At 39.6% G+C, this 27,644-nt stretch overlaps 1 protein-coding gene across 1 annotated transcript; it reads left to right on the top strand.

Annotated features, from left to right (window-relative positions):
* The first annotated feature begins 170 nt into the window (after window positions 1-170).
* LOC121962289 (tetraspanin-1) lies at window positions 171-23,377 on the top strand. The gene is made up of 7 exons (XM_042512528.1): window positions 171-227; window positions 8,501-8,707; window positions 11,291-11,365; window positions 19,480-19,578; window positions 21,399-21,542; window positions 23,077-23,160; window positions 23,318-23,377. The coding sequence occupies exons 1-7, from the start codon at window positions 171-173 to the stop codon at window positions 23,375-23,377; spliced, it is 726 nt and encodes a 241-aa protein (XP_042368462.1).
* The last annotated feature ends 4,267 nt before the right edge of the window (window positions 23,378-27,644 follow it).

The raw sequence follows: 27,644 nt of genomic DNA, 5'->3' as shown, positions 1-27,644 counted from the left end.
GCATGTGAAGATTGGCCATGTAGCCTCTCTCTGTGTGTGTGTGTGTGTGTGTGTGTGTGTGTGTGTGTGTGTGTGTGTGTGTGTGTGAGAGAGAATATGAGAGATAGAAGGTCTCGGCATATGAGAGAAGAAATGCAATAATTTATCTTCTCCTTTTATTACAGATTAAAATGGGCTGCTTCACATTCGTCAAATTGATGATGGTCTTGTTCAACTTGCTTATCTTTGTGAGTATGTTTCCGCTTTGATTGCATATATGAAGAGGCGACTGGAGAGGTGGTGGTGGGGGTTGTTCATTTATGGTGTTTAATCCTAACATGAAAAGTCATGTGTGAAGTACAGAAAACAAACAAAAGCGTTCAATATAATGCGTTGAAAATAATTTCCTGCTATCCTTCAGTGCAAACAGATGTTCCATAAACATCTCAGATCACTGAGCCAGAGGGCCTAAACCGGTCATAGTCAACTTACAGCCTGTGAACCAAATCAAATCCTAGAAACATGCTAAAATCTTTGATATGTCCTAAAAATCCTTGAAAGATTATAAAATCCCATAAGTGTCCTAAAATCCTGGAAATGTGCTAAAATCCAAGAAATGTTTTAAACCTAGAAATGTCCTAATATCCTAAAAAACATTGTAAAATCACATAAATATCCTTAAATCCTAGAAATGTCCTAAATTCCTAGCAATACCTTAAAATCTTAGAAAATGCTAGAAATGCTTTATAATCCTTGAAATGTCCAAAGCATATGGGAAACATCCTAAAATCCTAGAAACACTCTAAAATCCTGGAAATATCCTTAAGTTCCAGAAACATGGATGTGGCTGCTGCGACTGGCCTCCGGCCTCCTGTTATTTATTAAAAGTGTCCCCCAGGCAAAGCAAGTTGAGTATCCCTGGCCTCAACAATGCTCCTTTCTCCTCCACTTTCTCTCCACTGTAGCAATTTTCATCTCATTAACTTCCCAGGCTCTAATTTTGCCACCTATATCTTCAGCTTAATGTTGATAACTAATGTGGTTTGTGAAATGGAGAGAAACTTTGGCGTGGGTAAGCTGAATTCGCCTGGCGAGTCGGGCCCACCTGGGCTCCCACTGTCACAGATGAAGCTCCCAGCGCAAGTCATCATTTTCCTCACATTTCCCATTTCTGCCTGACTTACGCTGCTTGATGAATCCGGTGCGGCAGCTCTTAAAGTCACAGCAGTGCCCTGATTATGATGTCTCTTTAAAATGTAAGCCAGCAGAGCAAAATGATAAAGTGATTCTCTTCTACCACAACCGCTCAAACACTTGAGCTGCATTTCAAGTTGGATGTTACAACTTTATCAGCTCTTCATCATCTCCAGTGGGGATCTGCAGTCAGAAAATGTATCTTTTGAGGAAGTAAGGGGCAGGATTTACATGAGAATCAATATTCTTCTGTTAAGCTAAGTCAGTTCATAAATTTCAAAACTTGACTCTTTAGCTCTCATTATGTTACGGCTTCACAATCGCTGAATATGCTGTGCCCCAACAACAACAAAAAAAGTCAGAGGAGAAAATATCGTCAAACAGAGCAGTCTTCGATATTTTTGGATTGATCAATTTCCTGGTGCATCAGATGTACCTTGATGCGATTCCCTTTACTTAATCTTAAAGGGGAACACAAACCTAAATTAAGACTTCCACAATGTTATTTCCATGGCCAAGGAACATTCAATCAGTATGTGTAGTATGAGCTGCTCTCTTTCAAAGCCAGAAACCAGAAAAGGAAGTCTCAAACTTGCCATGTCATCAAGAATTAAGTCTGGAACTGCATAGACAATAGCTGTGTTTGAAACTTCCCCTCAGTCACTCACTCACTCTTCATTATGTAGTGTGTATTTAATTGTGCACTATACAGGGAAAAACAAACGAGATTTCGGACACTACGTTGGAATTTTTTTCCCCAGAAATACATGGCCGCATTGCATTGTGGTGTACGGGAGTTAAATGTAGGGTACATCGTATGTACACTCACATTTGCTGTGCATTGTGGGTATTTTATAGTGCAATATATAGTGGATGAAAATAACCACTGAGAATTCGAACACCACTACAAAATGGCCAAAACACTATGTAGTGCACTATATCCGTGAATTCGTGGATCACAGAATGTTTGTTGTCTTGTAAATACCAAATGAGCTATTTCTAGAGTGGTCTTTTTAGCTCTGAAACAGAAAATGTGCCCATATACTGAAAACATTCCTCAGAACATCTTTCACCACTCATTGTCCATAGAGCAGTTCCAGCCTTTTTACCTAGGATATCACAAATTTAAATTTTAGCACTCAATTTTTTGGATATGGGAGAGACTTTGAGAGATTGATGATGAAACAAAGTTATTATAGAACAATGCAGAGAAAAGTTGTATCAGGTTGAACTGACCAACCTGAGCTTGACTCAAGCCAGCTGACTCAGCTTGTGAAATCACCAGCAGCTGCTTTTGAAACATATAGACTGTCAGGTGTTTCAACAGCAAGCTGGCTTGTAGTGAAGTCAGCTTGCCTATCACAATGACAACAGACGGCATGTTGGCATGACGGCAACACTGCCATGACACTGCCGCAACACTGCCGCGACGCTGCCGCAACACTGCCGCGACGCTGCCGCAACACTGCCGTGACACTGCCGCGACACTGCCTGCTACTATTACTACTGCATTTCCACAATTACAAGCTGGCACTCCACTCATTTATGGAGCTGTGCAGCCACTGCATTGGCAAAAAAAAAAACTGCCCTGCAAATATTTCACAATAAAAAGCCTTGTGTTAACAATTCATGGGATTTTGTTAACAGAAATGTTGTCAGAAGGCTTTTATTTTGAAACAGAAACATGAAAAGGGTAAGTTAGAAAAAAACACTTTTTCTATTCTTTGACACTGAAGCTGTAGTGACAGGTGGTATAATGTCACTATGATTATCATAAGACCATTTTCACCCCTTTGCCCGAAAGAAAACCAGGTATCACCAGGTTTGTCTTGTCCTGCTTTACAAATATACTGGGGAGAAATCTTCAGATCACTGCTGAGGGTTACTGGGAAATCTGTTGAGCCTAATGCGATGACTGCACAATTTGGTGCAACTCCACCCACAGTACCACTCTCCTCCATTGAGGAAACCTTTACAACCTTTTGTCACGCTACTGGCCAGACACTCGATCTTACTCAAGTGGAAGTCTCCAGTACCTTCTTCACACACTCTGTGAATAAGGGAAGTCCTTGATTTTGTCAAGCTAGAAAAAAATCAGGCGCATAATGAAGGGCTCCCTGAGGAAATTTTGTAGGATGTGGGACCGCTTTTTCAACCTGTACAGGAGCTGGACTTTCCAGATATTCCTGAATGATTTACCATGTATTTTAGACTTAGTATTTTAGAGATATTAAACTGTGATTACTGATTTGATTTGTAGTTTTTGTCTTTTCTTTATTCTGTTTTATCCTGTCATTGTTTCACTTGCTACTGACACTTTTGTTTAATATTTAATGGATTGACCAATTATTACTATTACTTATTATTATAAACTTTTTTGTCATTCGTTTAACTGTCCTATTTGAAAAAAAAAAAAAAAAATCTTGTCTAAATCTAAACTTGTGGAAGAATAAACACTAGGTTCCATGACAGCCTCAGTGTAACTGAGGAAAAGGGGGAAAAAAAATAATAACTAATTAACTTTTTTTTTCATCTTTACAAGGTAAATCCACTCTAAATTCTCTCAAGTCTTTGAAATATGTACTAGTGCTATCAACAAGCAAATACCAGTACCCCGGTTCTCAATTTCATCTATAAATTATTCTTATAAATGTGTGAAAACAATCCCATTACAGACTGGACAGCAACAGTGATTCAAAAGTTTGCAAAGAGACACCCTGTGATTTTAGTCTCTCCTCTCCCGTTGCCTTGGAAGTGATCTAAATGAATTGGAAATTAAAAGTCTCTCCGTGTATGCTCTGTGCGTGCAGATCCACGGCCGTGCGTCGGAACTCTCAGATTGTCTGCTCCCGATAATATGACCCATGAAAATGGGTTTTTAAACTCAAGTGACGTCTCTCTCATTCCAGCCCTTTCAAAGAGAGCCAATTCCATTTCAATTGGGGTGGGACGGGCCCGTTCTCTTTTCTGCTCCCTCTGTATCTTTCTATCTCTTTTCTCCATTCACTTCCCCCTCTCTAGAGGCCGTGGCCTCCTATTCTGCAGCCTGTTATTCATTCCAACTCCTCTAACCCTAATAGGTTATATTTCCCATCTCCATAGATACGACACTGCCTCTTCTTTTCCCCCTCCCTACTCATTCAAAAAACCTGATTTACTTCCAGTCCTTTCGCCATGTGGGTGTTCAAATGACAGGGCATCCACCTGCATATGGCACACTATCAAAGGGATTAGCCATGTTTTTAAAAAAAAGATTTGGTGCCAGCTATAATTATACCTGCTGAGGGATGATGGTGGCACACACGGAGTTAGAGGGGGAATATGCTTGTCGTTTCACATTTAGTCAACAGTGCATTGATGGCTCTGAACAGGTTCGAGAGATGAGAAAAGAAACCCCGGAGTGAAAGGTGGGGAGAGGCGGAGGGAATGAAGAAGAGTAAAAAATAGATAGGAAGAGCGAGGCCAAGGTAGGTAGACAAAGAAAGGGGAAGGGGGAGATGATCCCCACGTGGGAGACGTCAGCGTCTGACAGGAGATTTGGAGTGTCAGGGCCTGAAGGGGAGCAGAGGGGGCCCCCTGATTGCAACGAGCCTGATGGAGCCTGACAGACTATATCAGGTTTCAAACACGGTTTCTCCAGAGGACGAGGGAAGAAGGAGAAATCACTCAGTACGAGGAGTTCAGGGTGAAACACACAGAGGAATCGGAGGAGGAAAAAAAGGGTGGAAAAGAAGAGGAAGAGAAGGTCAGAGGTAGAGAGATGAGCAGGGAGAGGGAGATAATGACAGTGGGATCAGGTGATTTCCAGTCTGTAATGTGAAACATGGGACCTGGTTGTGATTGTGTTTGCTATGAGCAGGTTTTACAGGTTTTGAGTCAACAGATTTCTATGAAAGCCATTCAGCATCCCCTAATGAAATAGCTGCCTGTTTGCCTTTTTAATGTTCATGGTCAGAGATTACAAAGTGAGTTTAACTGACATTTATTTACATTCTTAACTAGCGTTACTGCTATTTTTTTAAAAAATATTTTATTATATTCAGGTAATACTTCCTGTTTTGTTTTGTTTTTTTATCTGCTACCATTTTGATTTCCTTTTAATTCTTTGAAACCTGGAGCAACACCACTTTTCTAGTGCTTTCAGACACCTTTTACAAGTATGTCAACCACTGAGCAAATTGATCAACAAAATGCAAGAAACTAGTACATTTAGAAAATAGATTTTTTAAAGCTGGGGAAAAGATACATTTAGAATGATAATAATTACATGTTTAAAATTATGAGTTATTATTTTATGCAACTTTTTCAGGTCTTTTTTTAAATTTGTTGTTGTTGATGATGATTTTTTTAATTAATTTTCTGGGAATTTTCTTCTGGTACTTTCAACTAATTTATTCTAATATTTATATTATTTCTTCTTTTATTGCTCAGTGACGTCTTCTGATTATTTTGAATTTTTTTATTTATTTATATACAAATTTTTAGGTAATTTTCTTGTACTTTTTACTATTTGTTGCTAATTTTGGAGTTATTTCTTCTTTGCCTTCTTTCCATGTTTTTTTTAAAAGAAATACCCCATCTTTACCTGTGTTCTTGATAACTTTCAGATAACATACAGTTCATTTCCACAGAGCTAATTCAATCAGTGTGAAAGAAACTCAACTCTTTCTGCACACAAAAAACTCACATTAAAAGCCATCCATTGGCTGAAAAGGCAAAATCCATCTGTTTCTAGGAGGGCTTTAAACGCACAATTGTCATTCCAAGGATCAAAAATCAAGTTGTTGGACAATCCTTGAGCATTTCAGTGATTCGATGTCCATCATGGCATCTGTGAAAAATAACAGTAGTTGGGGTCTGTTTAAATGATCCACTGCTCACGGTCCAAAACGCATGGCACAAGTGCTTTTAGGACGTGTCCAACTCCTCTTTTGCCAGTTTAACAGTGCATAATCTGGGTACACAGTAAGGCACAAGAGGCAACCGGCAACCGAGTTATTTCAGTCGAATCAGAAGTTCAATCTGGGCTCATTGGGATGTTCAGTGTGGGCATTCATGTAATATAGTAAACAAGCTAACGACGCTATCAACAGATCGCAAATTCACAACATTTTTTTCAGAAAATAGTTATCAAACAAAAACAAAAGACTGTGTCTTATTAAGTTGCCATGAGCTGTAAATTCACCATTTCTAAGCAGAAGAGAGGAGATAATGAGAAGGGAGAAGAGTACCATAACAGTCAAGAGCACTCACTCTGCAGCAAAGTTATCCAAAAAAAGGACACTACACAGCACATTGACAAAAAACACAAAAAAAACTGCTCAACTTGAAGCTATCTCAGTTGACTGAGGGATCTACAACTCTCAGGGGGCAGCCCTAATTTAGCCCCTTAATGAATCATAGGTGTGTTTTGGGTGTAACACGAATTCAACCAATCAAATTGTCATTTCCGATTCCCTTTAAAAGCCAGGTGTGCTGGCATGAGACACATTGCTATTTACATGGCAGATTCAGCGTATTGAAGGAGCAAGCTGATTTCTGCTGAGTAATACAAGCATCACTGCTCAGCAAAATTAAAAACTGCAAGTTGGAAACAAGATAAATAATGAAGTTACACTGCTCCTCGTGCATAAATGTGCAAATTTTTCTTGATGGTGAGACAGATAACAGCGCTACAACTCTACTCTGCTTTCTGCTAAGTTTTTAAATATTGCCGCTTTGTAAGTTATCAACACAAAAAGTCAAAATTTGTGGCAGTATAATAGGCTGCCAAGAGGCGTCAATTTGTAGCATGGCTGGACGAAACATTTTGTGCCGTTACGATAGGCCGCCAGTTGGATGGGGGCACCTGCAGAGGCAGAATGATACACAGTTGGACGTAATCAGTTGATAACGTGACCAGATAGAATCTGTTGTAGATGCTGATCATGATCACATTTTAGGGGATGTAATTTACATTTTCTCCATTAATGACATATTATTTAACCCACCCACAACCCATCCGCACATTCCTGTGTGCACAACAAGAAAAGTATGCATGTTGTGAACCCGTTTACGTAGGCGCATCTTACTATCTGAATAATGTACCCTTTAATTAGCCGGAAAATACAGCACCATTCTGACTTTAGACCAGGTTCTTGGTAATTAATGGTGCAGTTCCTTTCTGCTCCATTAAAATAGCAATATGCCAACAATGTGCTGGACCACACCTCATTTTAAGACCCACATGCCCACTGGCACATAGACGGGCACAAGAACTTACACAAGGTGGGCGCAACCCAAGAATATGACAATATGACAACAATCTGTCTGAAACTAGCAAGGAAAGTTGCACTGCGCTGTGTGCCACTTTGTGCCGTATGTATGATAGGGACCGTAAAGTTGTGCATCATGTTGTGACCAGTTTATTTATCAGTACAGAGTAAGCATCAAAGTTATTTGTTTTGTTAATGCAGAAATTGTGTTTTAACTTGCGTGAGTTAAAATAACTTACATCTGTATTTTAAGTCAAATTTAGCATAACTGTTTCTAGAATTCATTTATTTCAGGATTCGCTGGGATGTGACTCTAATCATAATCCTATTGTCTGATTTTCAAGTAGTTCAAGTAGTTAGTCTCTGTAATTCTAACTATAAAGACCAAACATTCAGTATACCAGTAGAAATACCAGTGGCATATAGGGAACCTAGTACTCATGTTTAGGTTCTGAACTTGCCAAATTTAGTCTCAGAGCTTAAAAAAGGAAACTCTGTAGCAACACTGTCCATGCTATAATCCTATCGTCTCCTTCTGTACAGCCCAAGGCTGGCTTTATCCAGCAGCACAAAATGATTACTGAATGGATTTCTGTCCATTATGCCTGTGTGAGTAGAGAGATAAAGGCAGTCATGGAAAAGGGCAGTCATTTTGTTCCGAAAGGTAAAATGGGGCCAAGTTGGTGCTCAGGCCTTGATACATAATGGGAGGCCTCAGGCAGCTCCTCTCATTCTCACAAAAGGACTCCACCTCTCTGAATGGAGACCATGATATTGAGGTGTCATGGTGTCACTAAGATGTAATAGTAAGAGATTAGGTTTAGTGATGTAAGATGGCCTCTCATTTCCAAAAACCTATTACCCCTCAAGAGCTGTAGAGCCCACCTGAATGACTGCCAGCCAAACAAATGATTGACGTTTTACTTGCTGTTGTTAAGTGTGGATTACACCCTCTGGAAGACTAACCGCTGAGCGTCCCAATTTCATTTAAGACAGGGATTTGTGTGTGCATGCACTTGCATAGTTCTAAACATGAATGTATGCTGATGATGTTTTACTTGATCCTCCTACAGCTGGGTGGCCTGACCCTGCTGGCCATGGGGATCTGGGTGAGCGTAGATGGGGGCTCCTTCCTCCGGGTGCTGGGGCCGTTCTCCAGCCAAGGCATGCAGTTTGTCAATGTTGGCTTTTTCTGCATTGCCATCGGGGCCGTGCTGGTGCTGCTGGGGCTCCTGGGCTGCTGTGGAGCCCACAAGGAGAGCAAGTGTCTGCTGCTTACGGTAGGTGTAAAAGATCTGCAGCCCATTGTATCAGCTGTGTAAATTCAAACGCAGCTTAAGTTATGACATATGGGGTGATTAAGGCTATCACTTCATTTTGACAGTGGCACCATACAAGTTAGTTACGATATAAGGCTAAGATGTAACTGAAAATTTACACCCACAGTCGACTAGGTGTGAAGTCATTCTTAACTCAACTGATGGCAAGGTGGAACGACTACTTATTTTGGTGAGAGGGTTTTTGATGATGACTACTTTCTTCCTCATTTACCCTGGCCGTGCATTCTGCATGAAACTGCATCCTTTTGATATTTATGAATAAACAAGAATACAATGTATATTATATATACACATATATATATATTTTTGTTAAATTCCTGGTAATGTCTTGTAACTTTTTAATAATTTCTTACTAATTATTGGACAATGTCTTGTTAAGTACCTTTATGCTTTCCCCCAAGTTTTTCAATAAAACAAACCAATTTGCTCAGGTTTAAGAGTTAAGTAGGTAATTGTGCTGCATGGTAACGGTAATGGTTTCTCAAGGTGTCTCCTAGTCAGACTCAAGATAGTTCAACTAAAACCATGAGTGAGACACTTCAGTAATCCACACATGTTTTGAATCTGATTGTCCCTAAAAAGAGTTCAACTGCCAACACTGTGATGTAAAACACCATAAATGATCACTAACCGGACCATGAGGTGCCTTTACATTCACTTGCTTTACATTCAGTATCTCACCAATCCTTGCATTTGATCCCTACTCATCAACAGCATAGATAATGTCCACATCTGCCCCTCCTGCCTCACTCAAGCCAGCAACACCACAAACTGCCAAACAGCGTACAGTGTACAGCGTACATTACGCTCATTAACGACGGTGCTAACTACCTCTTAGTCCACTGCAGTGAGTCTAATGAGGAGCACAGGCAGCACATTTCCCCTCGGAGGCCCCCATCATTGCCACATCTCCCATTGAGTAGAATGATGACGTTGCAAGCAGATCCTGAAACTGACAGTGCGGGACGCAGCGCATCGTGGGAAACAGCTATAATGGACTGAATAAAAAACAATGGATGAGAAGATAGGACAAATCATTAAAAACTGTGTCTCCTTATTGTCCTTCTGTGTAATCAGCCAAGCTTTAATGGTAGTCTGTGATTGTTACATACAACAGTGGATGTATAACAGGACCCTGGATATTCAGTTTGATGTTTCAATTATTCATTTTTGTATCTTTTTTTTTTCAAACAAATTTCAGTTTTTGGCTCCACACACCAATGTAGTGGTGCTCACTTTTAACAAATACACCTTAAACAAACTGTCATGCAAATATAAAAGCATATCATTGCAGCTCTAGTCTTGCCTTTGGAAAAGTGTTTGACAAAAATATATTTTTTTATTAATATTATTTTTAAATTAATCCTTTTGAAACCAATGCATAATGATCTGACTTCTTTCAAAAACTTGGGGATAAGGCAACAAGCAAATTAACATGACATGGCCTACAAGTTCGCAAAAAAATATTTTAAAGTTACAAGAAAATAACCCGAAAATAAGCAAAACAAAGAACTAAAAAACAGACCACAAAAACAAGAAAATTACCCCTGAAAGTGTTAAATTCAGAAAATACATTTATTTCATGAAGTGTTTTTCTTTAAAACTAATTTTAAGTAGAAAATCATTTTAATTATCAATACAATTTAATAACTGTCTAATAATCCCCCCCACTCTTTTTTAAAACTGATGATTTTAAGGTAATTTTTTTTATCACTTTTTTTTATTTATCTAATTTATTTTATAATTAACCATTTAAAACATATATTTATTTCATATATCTTATTATATTTTTCTGTAAAAATTTTAAGCATCAAACAATTATAGTTATCAATATAGTTTTCCAGTTTTCATTAAACCTGATTTTTTTTTAGGTAATTTTCTTTTCACCTTTAACTTTGCTGGGCATTTCTTGCCAAGGTGATCAATGCATGTTTTTCCAAAGTTTTCCAAAGAAACCAAACCAATCAATTGCATCTCGAGACTTGCTTTTGGAAAAGTGCTTGACAATTTTTTATCTTTTTTTGAGACCTAAGCAAATTGATCTAATTTCTTTCAAAATATGGTGAAAAGGCAACAAGAAACTAAACAAGACATATCTTAAAAAGTTACAAGAAAATTACCTGAAAATAAGGCAAAAAGTTAAAAAATATTTTCATTTTAAATATCGTATTATATTATTTTCTGTAACATAATTATTAGTATAAAATCATTGTAATTATCAATAAAGTTTTCTGGAATTCTTCCCCTTTTTTGATAATTGCCTGATAATCCTAATTGATAATCGGTAATTGAATTGATTATTTTCGTCTCACCTTTTATTATTTTTTGCAAATTGCTGGGCATTTCTTACGCCCCACCATGTTTTACAAGTAAACCAAACCAATTTCCTCAGGTTTTAAAAGGTCAAATAGCTTGTATAAGGCATCTGAAGGGAGCACAAGAAAACTGATGTCGACATCCAGATTTCAGTGGGTTAAGTACCCCTAAACTTTCTCCTTGTCTCCTCTTCTTCCCTCCCTGCAGTTCTTCTCCATCATCCTCATCATATTCATCGCTGAAGTGGCAGCCGCGGTCGTGGCTTTGGCCTACTCTTCATTTGTAAGTCCCCCTCTTCACCTCTTCCTCTTTCTTCTCATTCACTGCCTCATCACATCCCCTCTCTCCTGCCAGCCCTCTTTCTCCTCCTCCTCACTCCCCTTTCCTTTGTCTCCTAATTCGTCTCGTCCCTCTCACTCTTTCTCTTTTACCCTTTCACCTCCTCGTCCCACTCTCTGGATTTTATCTCCATGTAAATTCTCCATCATAGCCGCGGCCATCATTGAATTACTGGCTTTATGTCCGCCTCACTACATTCGGCTACTTAATGACTCCGGGATAGCCTGGGGCCATGGGCGCCGTCTCTAACTTTGAGCAATTTATTACTCTGGAATATTGAAGCTAAAGCATTTTATATGCAAAACAGCCTATTTACATATGTGTCTCTCTCTCTCTCTCTCTCTCTCTCTCTCTCTCTCTCTCTCTCTCTCTCACACTCACACACACACACACACACACACACACACACACACACACACACGTGTGCACCATTTACATTTAGTGCCACGTATAATAATTACAAGGGTTTCAAATGAGCTATGTAAAATGAGCTTAGTGAAGACTGGGATCCTAATAAAGAAAATAGAGAGTGGAGTTTTTTATCCAATCAGAGGATGTATCTGAGTCCCCGGGAGCAAGGGAGGTAATCGGACAAACACACATCTGCATGGAGGAGCTGATGAGCACAGGAGAGTAGACTCTGTACTGCCTGGGAATTGCAATTGTTTGTGCTGGTAACCAGATTGAGCAGCGGCTGCACACTGCAGAGCATCTCAGTTGGATGCATTTTGGAAGGGATAGGGTAATATCAATAAGCAGAACTGGACAAAGTGTTGGAAGCAGGGCTCTGTACTTTTTAATAAAAGTTGCTCAGTGGCGCATGAAGCCAAAAAAAAAAAAAAAAGTTTCATTTCTAGGTATAAAATTACCCAGATCTTCTGTAGCTATGGACCCATAAGAAAAATGCACTAGCATTTCCTTTCACTCCATGTCCCAACCACTTGGTCTCTGGCTCGCTCACATGAATGACAGCGGTAAAATAAGTGAATTCAGCTATAACTGAATTCTTACGTAATTATGACTTAAATTAAGGGCTAGGCAACAGGAATTAAAAAAACCAAAAAAAACCCAATATTTTTAGGCTATATCATGATACACATTATATAGCTCGATATTTTGAAATCTCCTCTAAAGTACTGTAAACTACTAAAATACAAAATGATTAATGAACTACAGTTACTAATTAATTAGCTACTGCCATAAAATAAAGTTACATAAACTACTGTTACAATAAAGTTTAATAAAATACTGCTATAATGTTAAATAAAGTAAAGTATAAAGTTAAAGTACCATTATGGTAAAGTTAAAAAAAAAAGTATTGTTAGAATTAAAAAAATCAAAGCAGAACCGATGGTGCTGCCCCTTGTGTTGATGTTTTTGCAGTGGACTTGATGCCTCTGGTTTGCTAAACAATTCTTGCCAAGTTTCCCATGTTTTTTCCTGTGTTTGTGAAAGGTATCCAATTTTCGCTGGTTTCAGAGGTTTTTAGGACACAACTATAGACAGAGATAATAAGTGGGTGATTTCTGCAGTGAATGGGTTGGCCTTTAACTTCTCCCTGTCTCTCTCTTTGTTTCATTTTTATTCCCTTTCCTCCATTATCCATTGTGTTCTGGTGTGCCTGCTCTCACACAAAGAAGCAAACTGTGTGTGTGTTTCATGTGTGCTTGGAGGCTGAGCTAGTGACACTGTTGCTGTTGCTGCTGCTGTTGTTGTTGTTGCTGCTATTGTTGTTGCTGCTGCTGCTGTTGTTGTTGTTGTTGCTGCTGCTGCTGCTGCTTTTGTTGCTGATGCTGCTGCTGTTGTTGCTGCTACTGCTGCTGCTGTTGCTGCTATTGTTGCTGCTGCTGTTGTTGCTGCTGTTGCTGCTGCTGAGGCGGTTTTGTTGAAATAAATCTACCCTATCTCTCGCCTTTTATTTACAAAGCTGAGCTAACCCAAGGTGAGTGATGTAAACAGCATCTGGTGACAACAGCCAGTGTGCCAGTGCAGAGAGCGAAAGACAGAAAGGTTTGAGCTATTGTCTAAAGCTCAATGAAATGCAAGACATAACTCATAGATTTGTCTTTGTTAAGATCCCAGATATGGTTTAGAGTCAATTTAACGGGCTGTTTGTTAGCTTTAGCATCGTCTGTTCATTACAAACACAAAGGACATCGTCAGTTCCATCACAGATATGAATGTGTGAGAGCATCTGTCCATTTCCTGCTTTTGATAAGACACAGTAAACACAATAGCATCGGAATAATGAATATGGGCAATATACATCTAATATGCATATATATAGCCGCCTGTGTCAATAAGAGACAGAAGCATAGACAATGAAAGGAGACGATAAATAAAGCGTTGATCTATTTTGTCCCACTTATCTGCAGCATAAATCTGCCTTTTGGCTACTGGGCCCCCACAGCTCATCCAAGCAAAGAGCCAATAACCTTCAGGTGGTCGGAATAACTGAGATTTAATAAGCAATTCCAGCAAGCATTATGAGAGGCCGTCAGTGGTCATGGTTGTTCTTTCTCCGCCAAGTGATTCGGAAGTGACCGGGGTGGAGATTTATTACTGGGGCCGATATGGACTTCAGAGTGGATGAATGAAAAAAATGTTTTGTGGAATTTAATGAATCATGCTGAGGGGCACATACAGTAAAGGAATGCCCTCTCCAAAACGTAATCCAATACTGATTGCTGTTTGCTTTAAAATCTCATTGGTAAGAAGAAAGATTAGCCCGTGTTAGTGATGGAAGATGATTAACTCCAATTACTTCTGCTTTTAAAGCTTCACCACTCACTTTCTTAATATCAGCAATGGAGAAAATGACTTATGTGTATGTGAAGGTGTCCACTCACCAACTTTGTAGTTTATAAAAGAATATCACTAGCAATAATTGCGAGCAGAATATCTCTGCTTGTGTATGCTCAAATAAAATCTTTGCACACAGAATCAAGCTCACGCATGTTTAAATGAGATCCGCATGCACAGAACCATAAATGTGCGCAGAATATCTCTAATATCTGAAACACTCATTATTAGCGAAGTTATATTGTAAACATAATCTTAATCTAATGTGACAAATTTTCACTTTTACTGTGTCATTGTATGTGGTTTGTCCCTGTCATATTGCCGTAGACAGAAGGTGCTACTGTGAAAATAGTATTAGGCAGTTCATTCTGCCCTTGCCCAGATACAGATACAATGGCAAATCAAAAAGAAGGTACGCTAACCAATTATTTAGGGATACTATGGCGACTGGATCCGCCCACTTACTTTTCTCCTCTCAGGCTACAATATCGCTCTTGTGACCAGAGATATTCTGCACGCAAGTGTGGTTCTGTGCACTTAGATCTCATTTTCATGCCTGCAATAGGCCTTCATAGCAGTTCCCCACAAATCTACCAAGCATTTTAGCATCTTTTAGCATTGTGATTATTTGTGACTATATTTTCCTCGCCTGGTTTCACAAAACTAAAAATGATATGAAAAATTAAATGGCCATGACCTCTTAAAACTGCATTGCATGTTGGTGGCATGTAATGTGTTAAAATGACGTGCCAGCCCTTTAAAAAAAGTGCCAATGGGAGGGTGATTAGGATCATTTTTTGGCAGACACACAAGTTCTCTGGTTCAACATCACATGGTGGGCGGTGATTACTGTTACAACCCCAAACATGATAAAAAGTGAGAAAGGAAGGAAGTTGGGAGGAGGGGTCAAAGCAGCACAGGACTGTCACCCAGGACACTACTGGTCATGAACTGTGTAAAAGTAAAAGTTGTTAACTTCTTTTAACTTTACATTATTGTTTCCTTTACATTGTAACATCAAATAAAGTGATGAACTCATGCCACTTTACGACATATGTAATTGTAATGTAATGTAATGGTATTGTAATGAAAATTTCAATCTTTTCTAAACCTAGCCAAACTAAATCGGGATAGTGATGCACGTGACTATGTTAAGACAGCACAAGCACATGGAAACCAATGCTGGGACGTCAACAAATGAACATGCTGGCACAGATGGTTAGGATTAGGCAACAAAAATGCGGACGGTTAGGTTTAGTCAAAAGGGAAGGGAAAAAAACATCACATTCAGACGCAAAGCAACCATCGGAGTCCTGCATGAAAGTCTTGGTTTTGTTCAATCCTTTCATTGCTCTTCCTGCCTGCCCTATGGGTACCTTCTAGCTCCTTACATTACATTGTGGCATTCTGTGGCATATCATGCAGACACAACAGGTTCCGTCCAGCCATGTTTGTCAACTGACGCCACCTGTCCACGTATCATGCGGCACAGCAGGTGCCATCTGGCAATACGCTGGTGTATAATAACACAGCAAACGGTTCTGTCCGTGTTCTCAGCTGATACCGTCAAGTGGCATATAATGCAGGCATGAAAGGTGGCTTTTGGCGTCGGGATCTCACGCCAAAACTGCTGTCAAAGCAGAAGTATTTGACGACTTCAGAATGAGAACAGGCTCGAGTGCTACGTAGAGCGTCACGGACCAAGTGTAGGTATTTGTATGAAGTTGTGTTAGCATACAAACAAGTGGATGGAAATGCACCCCATGGCTGATGCCACTAAGCATTGCGCCTTTTCTAATAACAAAGCAACGCTCAGCTGACTGTAATAAGGTTTTCATTTATTGCTTCTCCACTTAAGAACAATAACCAATTAGCAGCCAGCGAGTCAATGCAGTAAAAGATATTGATAATTATTTCAGAAGCAGCAACACAGTGTAAAGCAACAAGAGATCAATAACACATGGAGATTTTTATCATGTGCGTGTGGAATGTGTTCACTCTACTGTATTGATAAATGTGTTATCACCTCCTGCCTAGTTGTGCAGGGCATTGCTATAGGCTTTGTCCTGCCTGTCCACCGTGTGTGTGTGTGTGTGTGTGTGTGTGTGTGTGTGTGTGTGTGTGTGTGTTTCATTGGGCCCATATCAGTGTGTAAGCATGCGAGCGTGTGTTTAACGGGATGTGGTGAGGCGCAAGGCAGAGTGACAGTGATGAATTAGCCGGCTGGTAATAACCCTCTCTGATCTCAGCCACTCTCACAGCTTCTTGGGGGGCACTTTTAATTGTGGCATGTATCCCAGCATCCCCTCGGGCATCTCGTATGCCTGCCCCCTTCCGCTGAACACACACACACACACCACACACACACACACACACACACACACACACACACACACACACACACACGGAAGAAAAAAACTGATAGACACAAGGTTGCACATGGCCACATGCACATACAGTAAAGCACACACTCTCCTGCCTCTTCAAATGGGTCTTTGTGTGACTGTACACGAAGGGATTATTAATCAAAATGGAAAAAAAAACAGACTGAGGAGGAGAGAAGGAGGGGGGGAGGCATGAAAGAAAGCTAACCTGTGTGTTTGTGAAGAAATTCTTTCACAACAAAGACTCCTCTGGCCTAAAACATAACCTGCCTTTTTTGCACTTTGGATAAACACAAATAGCAGACAAAATGTGTCCTGACCGAAGCCATCAGAAGCATCAATATATATGTAAATGTCCCATAAAAAGGGAGAAGAAGAATGGAGAATAATGGCTCGGCCATTTTTTGATTTATTTTCATTTTTTCCAGGTGCCGGGCCGGGGCTGTTTATTTCCCAAGTGCTTTGTGTGAGAGAAGATTTATTTAATTTCTGATGAATAGGTGACTCCCAGAGAATTACCTTTCCTGCCCATGAAATCAGCCGCAGTATTTTATGTTCAGGGGCTCCCATAGTCTGGGGTGTGTATACCTAAGTGTGTATATGTGTGACGCTGTTGGACTTTGACAGTAAAAAGCTCTGCAGTGCAGTGATGTGCCTTTAAATCCATTCACAGGAGTTGATTTGCATGCATAGGCCTATCATCTCCATGCTGGACCCTAAAGACAGCGTGACATGCTGGGGCCATTGAAAAATGCCTTTCATTTATCTGTGATGGAGCTAGAATAAGTATTTTAGAAAGGGAGGACATTTTGTTAAAAAAGGATTTTGTTTTATATCAAAATCATTCTGGTAAGAGTGGACTTTTGTGGACAGTGATGACATTTTAAACTTAGGGACATTTCTGGAGACTCAGGACATTTCTTTAAAAAATATGGGACATGGGACCAAGTAATTAGATATATCAATTCCCATCAATTATCTGATGTCCTTGTTGCATGAAAGCTCTGTTACTTTTACCCATTTTTCCTTTCTCTTAATGTGACGAGCTAACATGTCTGTATCTATGTCCAGTCTTGCTTTGCTTTGTTGTTTTGTTTCGTTTAGCTTAGTTTTGTATATATGTGGGTTATGTGGTTTTGTTAGCTTGTTTGTACTCTTTTTGTGATGAAAACTAAATTAAAAAAATCAATTAATAAATCTATTTAAAAAATCCCTCAGAAGTTGGGACATTTCAGAATGTATGGAATTTCAGGGGAAAATTGAGAAATTTTAACAGTAACATATTTTGGAAAGTGATTTTGGTAAGATTACGACATTTTTGATCATCATCACGTCAGAAAGCGGACATTTTTAATATGAACATAAAACAAACTAGTTATTTCTGTTCTCAGGGTCAGTGTTGGGAAGATGACTTTTGAAATGTAATAGGTAACAGATAACTAGCTGCCCTGTAAAAAATAGAAGGAGTTAGAATAGAATAGAAGGAGCGACCATTTTAATTACGGTTAAATTAAGGTAAAAATAAGAGCACCATGGGTTCCACTTTAAATTAATTAATTATAACAATACTTTATTTAACTTTACTATAACAGCACTTAATTTAACTTTATACTTAATATAATAGCAGTACGTTATTAAACTTTATTTGCAACTGTATTAGTAGGGGATTTTAAAATATTGAGATATATAACTTGTATCTGTATATAGCTTAGAAATATTGTGATATTATTTTAAGGCTTTACTTTTGTCAATTACTTTTTTAACAAATGTTCTAAACTGGGCAATAAATCTGAAAAGCCCTAAAAACATAAGTGCATAAATGTTGCATTCAGATTTGTCTTAACAGCTTTGCTGACCCATGTTGTCCAAAAATACACTAAAAGTAGGCATTGCTGCACAGCAAAAAGATGTAGAGCAGCAGAATTAATGTTTGACTCAACATGTAAACTTTTTACTGAAAAGATATTTTTCATACGTAACCCCTTTGTATGCACCACCATTTTGATTTTAATTGTAATTTAATTACATATTTTTTTCTGCAACTGTAACGAATTACAATTACATTTATTTTGAAATTTAATTACTGTAACAAGTTACATGTAACTAAATAATCCCCAGCACTACCAAGGATCCTACGTTACAAAGTTTGATATGACACATATTGGGAACATGTCAAAGGGTCCTATGTTCCCCAACTCTAATGGGCACCTGAAAAAGATGTTCCCCAGCCATGCTGCCGCCACTGCAGACACAAAGAGTATACAGCTGATCAAGAGCAGGACCCGCCCCTCTCTCTGTCTCACAAACCCAGACCGAAATCCAATCCAAATCCAATGGTAAAACTAAGCGCAGCAGATCAAATATGGACTAAGATTCTGTTACTGACTTGCATATTTCTCACCTCAAGTGTTTTCAGAAACACATTTAACTTACTGTTTAACACGAGATCTGTCCGGATGCCATTTTTTTCAAACTGACATGGTTGCTTTACGTCACCCAAAAGCGGGAGCGTTTATTGGTCCAATGCATTCTGGTAGTTGTAGGTTTTCTACTTCTTGAGCAAAAGGTGTCTGTTTTCTCTTTTTCTTTGCTTATGTAGCACCAATTTCAAAAGTATTTGTACCTTTCTGCTACGGAGATGGCTTAATTTTATTTGAGCAGTCTCTTTATATCCGTGAAATACTTCTTTAAAATAAAGATTTGGTGCAGGGGCGAAAAGTTAGAGTTGCGGTTAGAGGTTCAGGAATACACAATGCCATTGACAGTCCTAACATGTGTGTTTGTGTCTGTGTGTGTGTGTGTGTGTGTGTGTGTCTGTGTGTGTGTGTGTGTGTGTGTGTGTGTGTGTGTGTGTGTGTGTATTTTCTTCAGGCTGAGGGGATCCTGAGAGCGTGGGCGACCCCTGCTTTACAGAAAGAGTATGGCAGTGATCAGGTTGTCACTAAGATCTGGAACACCACCATGACAGAGGTACTGCACCATTTGTTTTCAACATATTCATGTTCTGAACTTACAGGAATGTGCTAGTTTTTGCTTACTATTCATGTTGATCATTTTTCAAATCACATTTTCAGGTTCCTTCTTGCAGACATTGTTTACAGTTCCTCTCCATAAAAATCAACTTGCTTTACATTATTTATGCGAGGATCACATTATTGGCATGTTGAGCTGCTATGGTGACAAGCAGGGAATATTTTCAGGGCTTATCTATGGTGCATGGAAGAACTTTCCAACATATTGCAGCTGATACTTGAATACTAATAAAAACTGCAGTGATGAGCTTTATTTTCAACAAAAAAACTATATCGAAATTCTGCACCATAAGGTATAAACCACTGTCACGAGATGTAAGCCTAGTGCTCAAGCCTTGTGGGCCTGTAGAGCCAGGTATTCTATACCTGGTAAAAAAGTTTTTTGCTTCATGCGCCAATGAGCAGCTCTCATAGAAATGAACGGGGCCCCGCCTCCATGGCTGAATTGAGACTATTAATACATTAATGCTGCCATGAGGCAAGAAGTGAGGGAGAGGTCCTGCCGCAATCACATGAAATCTGACACAACTTGCTACAGATAGGAGCAGGCGACCCTTTGGGAAGAAAGCAAAATATCATCTTTAAAATAGAACCCTCTGAAGTGCAAGAAAATGATGCCAGCTGGAACTTAAGTTTTAGTTTTCAGCAGACTTATTACATCGAAGCACTGCAAAAAAGAGAGTTAAAAACAAATAAAGGTGAAAAGCTGGCTTATTAGGTTTGTAATGTTAATTTCTGCGATATTGGCAAGGGCCTGCTAGTTCTGTCGGGGTTTTAAGCATGGAGTTAAGTGAATATAAGCCACCATGTGGGGTGGGACAATGTGAAGGCAAGCAAGAAAAAAAAGAGAAAAAGCGCACAGCGGTCAAGGCGGTGATGTGTCAGAATAAAAAAGGAAACCTTTCTGATAACAAAACTTTGGTCAAAATATAAGACTGTTATATCATACATTTGAATTTCAAGGACTATAAGCATTTTGCTAAAAAAAAAAAAATTTGGCTATTTTCAAGGTATTTGAGTACTTAAGTGTCCTTAAACAGGATACTGAACCCAAATGCTCTAACTGATGTGCATGTGAATGTTTCTGGCAGGTGTCCTCTGCTATGAATGTGTGTGAGCGAATGTGCTTGTAAAACATTTTTGAGTTGTTGCTGAGACGAGAAAAGTATTATATAAATGTGGTCCATTGGTCCACTTATTCCCTTGGTTACCTTGACTGAGAGTACTACTGTGTGAACTAAGGTAAAACTACCAAAAGCAGACAGAAATGATTTTGCTTTAGTTTAATTCCAATTCAGAATTGTTAGCTTTGAGAGGGACTGTAGCCTCAGGCAGTTTCTTCATGCTTTTTTATTAGTTGAGCTTGGCGAAGGACACAGCAGACTTTGACAAAAAAAAACATATTTTCCTACTTGTAGTGAACCAAAAGGTGTTTTAGTTTTCACTCATAGCCTTGAAAAGTGATATTTATGAAAGAAAAAGTGTCATTGAAAACCCACAGAATTCACTGGTAACAGTTTTCAATGGTTGAAAACTTTCTGTTGAAACTTGTAAATGCAACACAGTAAAAAATATTGATCTGTTGTGAATGTGAACGCACAACAATACAAAACTGACAACCTGAACTCACAAAGCTCTCTCTAAAGTGTTAAGACTGCACAACTGAGATAAATAATGCTTATGGAAAAAGGCTAAACCTTCATCCAAAAAAACTCTCTCCTCCAGTGTTTCCCTCTTGGTTTTGTCTCCCTCTCATAGCTAAATTGCTGCGGTTTCACCAACTACACGGACTTTGTGGGCTCTAAGTTTGAAAAGGACAATGGAGGCAGCCTGCCACCCACCTGCTGCTGGACCAACAGCTCCCCCTGCAGCCCGGACGAGGCCGAGCGCAGCGCTAAGCCGGTGAGAAGTGGAAAAAAAACCCACAACTTAATACAAGAAACATGTACAAAGTGTACGCATAAGAAATAGTCTATTTAGTGTCCCCTGATGAATATGATATTCCACACATTTTCAATATAATGCAATACAACCCAACAGCAGCACAAACCAAGGCCTCCAAAATGACCAGAAAGTTGAATCAACATCTTTATAAAACAGTTTCAGCAGAAACTGAACATTATAAGCTTTAAAAATGTAGGATCAACTGCAGGGCTGCTGTAAAGGACTGCATGCATTTTACCCAGGTGTATCTAATAATAAAATGTGCGTCTGTTGTTGACATTGTGAGACAACGTGTCAATTTACACCTCTCAAATGCATTAGGTCTTTTCAAAATACACTTCCATTTTCACAGGAAATACAGAAGAGTTAGAGCGATTTGAATCCTGGCTCCTCCATCCAGCCCTGTCTTCTAGAAATATTGATTATGTACAAATAATTTCAAGCAAGTTTTGACATAAATGTAATGCCAAGCAAATTCTGTTTTATGTGAACATATTGAGACACTGTTGCAAATTAACATATCAGGCAAGTTTTAAAAATGTTGATATTGAAAGTTTTGGCAAAATTCACTGACAATGTATCTCAGTTGTTTTCAGACAATAGGAAATCTTGCAATACTGTATCCACTCGTTGTGACTGCAGCATTATTTCTAAATATTTTTTTAATTTAAATTCAAATAAAATCATGTTCTTCCCTTAACCTTACCCAATGTGCTTTTGTTGCCCAAACCTTTGGCAGGAGTCTGGATGTGAACCCATAGTTCTGCAGTCAAGGTCCTGCACTTTGTATGCCCAACATGCTCCCTAGCAACTTTCTATTAAGCCTACGTGGTACATGAATGTAGTGTTTCGTTACCTGAACATCACATTAATAATTTTGGGTTTCTTTTTTAGGAGCCTTTCAAAGCACTAAGGGTGCCTTACAAGACACAGTTCAAGCAGCATTGTATTCTAACATGTCGTCTCTAAACAAAATCTTGGCAGCGATTACATTGCCACATCAACACAATTATGAAAGCAATCAAGTAACATAAAAACATAATTTCTGGTAGGGGTAGGGGTACTCTATCACCTCCCCACAGGTGGGCAATGACAACTTGAAGTGGGTGTGAATGTCTGATTTCATGGCAATTCCTCCAGTAATTGTTAAGATATATCAGTCTGGTCAGTCTGGCTATGTTTGATAACTGACCAGTCATTGTTGCCATCACTTCAACTCATCAGCTAAAAAATAATATTGATATGATTTTAAACCTGAAAACTGTTAATTTTTCAGGATTTTTTACTTATTACATTTGTCCAACTCATTAATCGAAAAAAACATTAACTACATTTAATGATAGTTTAAATTATCTATATTGACTGCTGTGTATTAGATGGAGCCAGCACTAATTTCCTGACCCTGAGAAATTTGTATCGGTGTCCTCTTGTTGTCTGTTGTGTGTCAATTTGTCATAAATTGAGGATTACGTTCACACACTTTTCTCCTCAGGGCTGTTTCAAAAATATGCTGAAGACCCTCAAGGAGCACGCCAATATCGTGGGAGGCATCGCAGCAGGAATAGGAATCTTAGAGGTAAAATAACATTTAAAAAAAGAAAGGCAAGATTTTACACAATTTGTTCAAACTGGTTTTGCAGTCTTTTTTTTATGTTTCTGATCACTTCAGTCAGTCTGGTTTTAGTAAATGTAATGCAAACATGATTAACATTTGTTTTATGATCTTTCCTCAGATTGCTGCCATGGTAGTGTCCATGTACCTGTACTGCCACCTGGACAACCGAATCAGCTGAGATGCCTTCAGGGAAAACATGACATAAAAATCTACCATATAGGAATATCTCTTTTTCCTTTGGATCCTTCTTTTGTCTGAAAGATGTCTTGCTTAACTATAAAGTCATGTTTATGATTAAGAAAAATCAGACAACTGTATTTAATATAAAGAGAAACATTTCCTAATCACCTGCAGAGTGTATATATTTCATGTTTGCCAGTAAAGGTGTATCAAACAGCATTGACTGAGGACCAACTGCATTGTAGCCTGTACTTTTTTTTTGACTAATCGACCTTTTCATCAATAGTTAGCTGCTACACTTGATCAAATTACTGTGAAAGGCTTTACTTGAAGCTCTGAACCTTCAGAAAATTGAGCAACTCTGCAGCTCTGCAAAGCTTTTTAACTTCCCTCAGCTGATACTTTTGGAACTGTCAGGTACAATGTTTAAGAGGCAGCAGTCAAATGTTTTCATCAAACATGCTCTGATAAACCCAATGTATACCACCTGCACAGCACCACACAGCTGACAGACACAGTAAGAAACTAGCTGACTTGCATAAAGCAACACAGATCAACCAAAAAGAAACACAAAAGTAGGAGTGCACCTAAAAATTATTTTTTTATCGATTAATCTATCGATTATTTTTTTCGATTAATTTATTAAGCTATTGATTTTTTTTTTTTTTAATGGTCTAACTATTATTTTTCATTACTCGATTAATATAATAATGAATTATCCAAAACTAACATTTTAAAACTTGTCATACACTGCAGTTCATTATTCCCCAACAAAAAAATAGGCCAGTCTTAACTGGTAAAGTGTGTTTTACAGTCTGATATAGTAAAATAAAATTAATGCAAGAGCTTGTTCCACTCAAGTAAAAGGAATGTAGTGCAATCTACATTTAGCTATCCAACTGCAAAATAAATAAAAACAATGTAAAATCACTTAACAAAACAGTTACTCTATGTTACTGTAACAAACCGCAAATCTAGCAGTCCAACAAAATATCTTACAGTAAAATTATTGCAACTTTGAAAAATAACTTTTCTCTAACAGAAATAATTATAACTAGTACATTCTTTCTGCATCAAAATAGTCCAGCCTTAACTGGGCCTTAAGGCATACCGCTGCCTGCTGATATGAGTGCTGTATTTTCATATTTATAACACATATTCCTCTCATTTATGAAGTTATACAAGCTCCTGCACAGCTGACAACCCCATCCCGTAAATGTTTCAAAATAAAATGCATTGTATCAGCAACTGATGGCATTCTGTCCACAGAGACACAGTCAGAGGGCTTTTGTTTTGAAAGGAAAGCAAGGAAATTGAGGTAAAACAAACGTCTTTGTATTTCCTCATCTCTGTGCCAGAGAATAAACTGCAGTGTAAAGTGGTAGAGACAACAAATGTGAGTGTCATACATAAAAAAAAATTGCGGGCAACCATTGCTGTAGATGTGCTGCAGCTGACACACAGCTCAGACGCGCCTGACAAGCGTTGCTTGGGCGAGCAGTGTGCACACTCTAACTTGATACACGAGCGCCGAAACAAAAATCAACACACACCCCGCTGCTCAAGCTCGCTGACGCACGCTGTGAGAAAATAGAGCCCTTTAAGAGAGAGTCGCATCATCTCCGTTCGCTCCAATCAAGTGTTTTTTTCACAGCAATGGCGGAACGTGGAGCATCTCAATAGTTCCCGGAAGTAGCATTAATTGCTAGCGGCGCAATGGAGTTGCAGCAGAGAAGACCATTTGTGATGGGCTTTACCAGGGTAAGACGTCTAAAGAATCGTTTTTGATATTTTCAGCATATTTTAGCTAAATTAACATGTGCATTAAAGCATGATATTGGATTATCTGCCGCTAAATTATTAGATTTACGAAGCAATAAAAGACATGCTATCAGAGTAAGCTAACTTTAGTACACTGTACTGTATATACTGAACATATATCGTTAGCTGCTAAGAGTCTATTAATTTAAAATCTCCTGCTCTTTAATAATTTCATCTTACATTAAGGAGTTAAAGGGGAGAAACAGCTTGTGTGATTTATTTTACAGGTCAGTGTGAGTTACATGTTAGCTTTGCTAAAGATAATATTTAGTTTTGTGATTCTATTGACTCCATTTGTCTTTATTATGTTACAGCTCAGGTGATTTTCCATTGATTCTCTGTCTCTCTTTCAGCAAAAGAGCTACACAGGTTTTAATGGAGCCTTGAGACTCCCTGCACTAAAACAGCACCCTCATCCTGAGTGTCAGCTCCCTGTCTTCAGAATCAGAATCAGAATGCTCTTTATTGTCATTATACAGTGTATAACGAGATTGGAGAGCTTCTCCATTCCTTCAGTGCAAAGTACAAAAGCTTTTTACAGAATTAAGTACGAGATAGAAATAAAAAATAAAAAATAGACTTATATACAGCTATATACATGGGTGTGGAGGTATAAGTTAAATAATAAATATGAGTAGAGCGACTCGGTGTATTGCATGACATATTGCACAGTATGTGAAGTATATTGCACAGATAGAAATATATTGCACAGGAAATATATTGCACATGGAAGATAATTAGGGTGTGCACCGGGTGGATTGAGGTAGGGATGTGATGTATAATGTCTATTGTCTGTTGTGGTGTCCGGGGTGGTTATTTGTGAGAGTTCACGGTGGTGATGGCTCTCGGAAAGAAACTGTTTCTCAGTCTGTTTGTCCTTGCCTTGATGCACCTGTAGCGCCTGCCTGAGGGCATCAGGTCAAACAGCTGAGCGCCAGGGTGTGAGCTGTCCTTGATCATGTTATGTGCTCTGCTGAGGCACCGGGTGGTGTATATGTCCTCCAGGGAGGGGAGAGGGCAGCCAATGATCCTCTGGGCTGTTCTGACTGTCCTCCGTAGCCTCTCCCTGTCTGCCTCAGTGCAGCTCGCGTGCCAGGTGGTGATGCAGTAGGTCAGCAGGCTCTCCATGGACGAGCGGTAGAACGCCAGCAGCAGCTTCCTGTCCAGGTTGTTCTTCCTGAGGATTCTCAGGAAGTGTAGTCGCTGCTGAGCCTTCTTGATGACCGCTGTGGTGTTGTCGGTCCAGGAGAGGTCGTCGGAGATCTGGACTCCCAGGAACCTGAATGTGTGGACCCTCTCCACGCATTCACCGTTGATGTAGAGGGGGGGCGGGTCAGTTCTGTTCCTTCTGAAGTCCATAATGATCTCCTTTGTTTTTGCGGTATTTAGTGCCAGGTTGTTGTCTGAGCACCAGGTCGCCAGCTTCTGGACCTCCTCTCTGTAGGCTGTCTCATCTTCCCGTGAAATTAGCCCGACCACAGTGGTATCATCGGCAAATTTTACGATGATGTTGGTACTGTTGGTCGGACTGCAGTCGTAGGTGTAGAGACAGTACAGGAGGGGGCTCAGCACACAGCCTTGTGGTGAACCAGTGCTCAGTGTCCGGGTGGAGGAGAAGTGGGGGCCAAGTCTCACAGTCTGGGGTCTGTCGGTCAGAAAGTCTTTGATCCAGCTGCATGTGAGGGAAGGGAGGCCCAGGATGGTCAGTTTGGTGGTCAGAATGTCCGGGATTATTGTGTTGAATGCCGAGCTGTAATCCACAAAGAGCATCCTGGCGTAGCTCTGCTGCTGTTCCAGGTGACACAGTACTGCATGCAGAGCTATGTCGATGGCGTCCTCCGTGGATCTGTTCGCCCGGTATGCGAACTGGTGCGGGTCCAGTGTGGGGGGAAGGCAGTCCTTGATGTGCTGTAGGACCAGTCTCTCGAAGCACTTCATGATGACGGGTGTGAGGGCAACAGGGCGGTAGTCATTGAGGCTGGTTATGGGTGTCGTCTTTTTAAGGACAGGGATGATTGTGGTAGATTTCAGGCAGGTGGGGATGACTGCTTGGGCCAGGGAGAGGTTGAAGATCCTACAGAAGATGTGGGACAGCTGGTGGGCACATGCTCTGAGGACCTTGCCAGGTACTCCATCTGGGCCAGCGGCCTTCCGGGGGTTAACTGACTGGAGCATCCGTCTCACCTCTTAGGGCTGAAACGATTCCTCGAATAATTCGAGTAACTCGATTACAAAAAATGATCGAGGAATTTTCTCTGCCTCGAGGAATCGTTTAATTTTGCCAGCTCAAAGCATGGTATTTCGCCCGGACTACTTTTAATGCGGCACAACGCGCTGACGTCACGCACGTAAAGGAATAAAAAAGAGGCGGCGGATATGTTTGGTTTTAACCACGGATGTAGAGAGGTAACGACGAAGAAGGCGACGAAAGCGAAAGGCACAAA

The sequence above is a fragment of the Plectropomus leopardus genome, chromosome 3 (genome assembly GCF_008729295.1).
Source record: "Plectropomus leopardus isolate mb chromosome 3, YSFRI_Pleo_2.0, whole genome shotgun sequence".
Lineage (NCBI taxonomy): Eukaryota > Metazoa > Chordata > Actinopteri > Perciformes > Serranidae > Plectropomus > Plectropomus leopardus.
This window is presented reverse-complemented; position numbering and strand designations above follow the sequence as displayed.

What these genes read in the sequence shown, in the direction of transcription:
- LOC121962289 (XM_042512528.1), top strand. Translation starts at nt 171, where the DNA reads ATGGGCTGCTTCACATTCGTCAAATTGATGATGGTCTTGTTCAACTTG. An exon ending in TGTTCAACTTGCTTATCTTT is followed by an intron (nt 228 to 8,500) that starts GTGAGTATGTTT and finishes ATCCTCCTACAG; the next exon opens with CTGGGTGGCCTGACCCTGCT. An exon ending in GCAAGTGTCTGCTGCTTACG is followed by an intron (nt 8,708 to 11,290) that starts GTAGGTGTAAAA and finishes CCCTCCCTGCAG; the next exon opens with TTCTTCTCCATCATCCTCAT.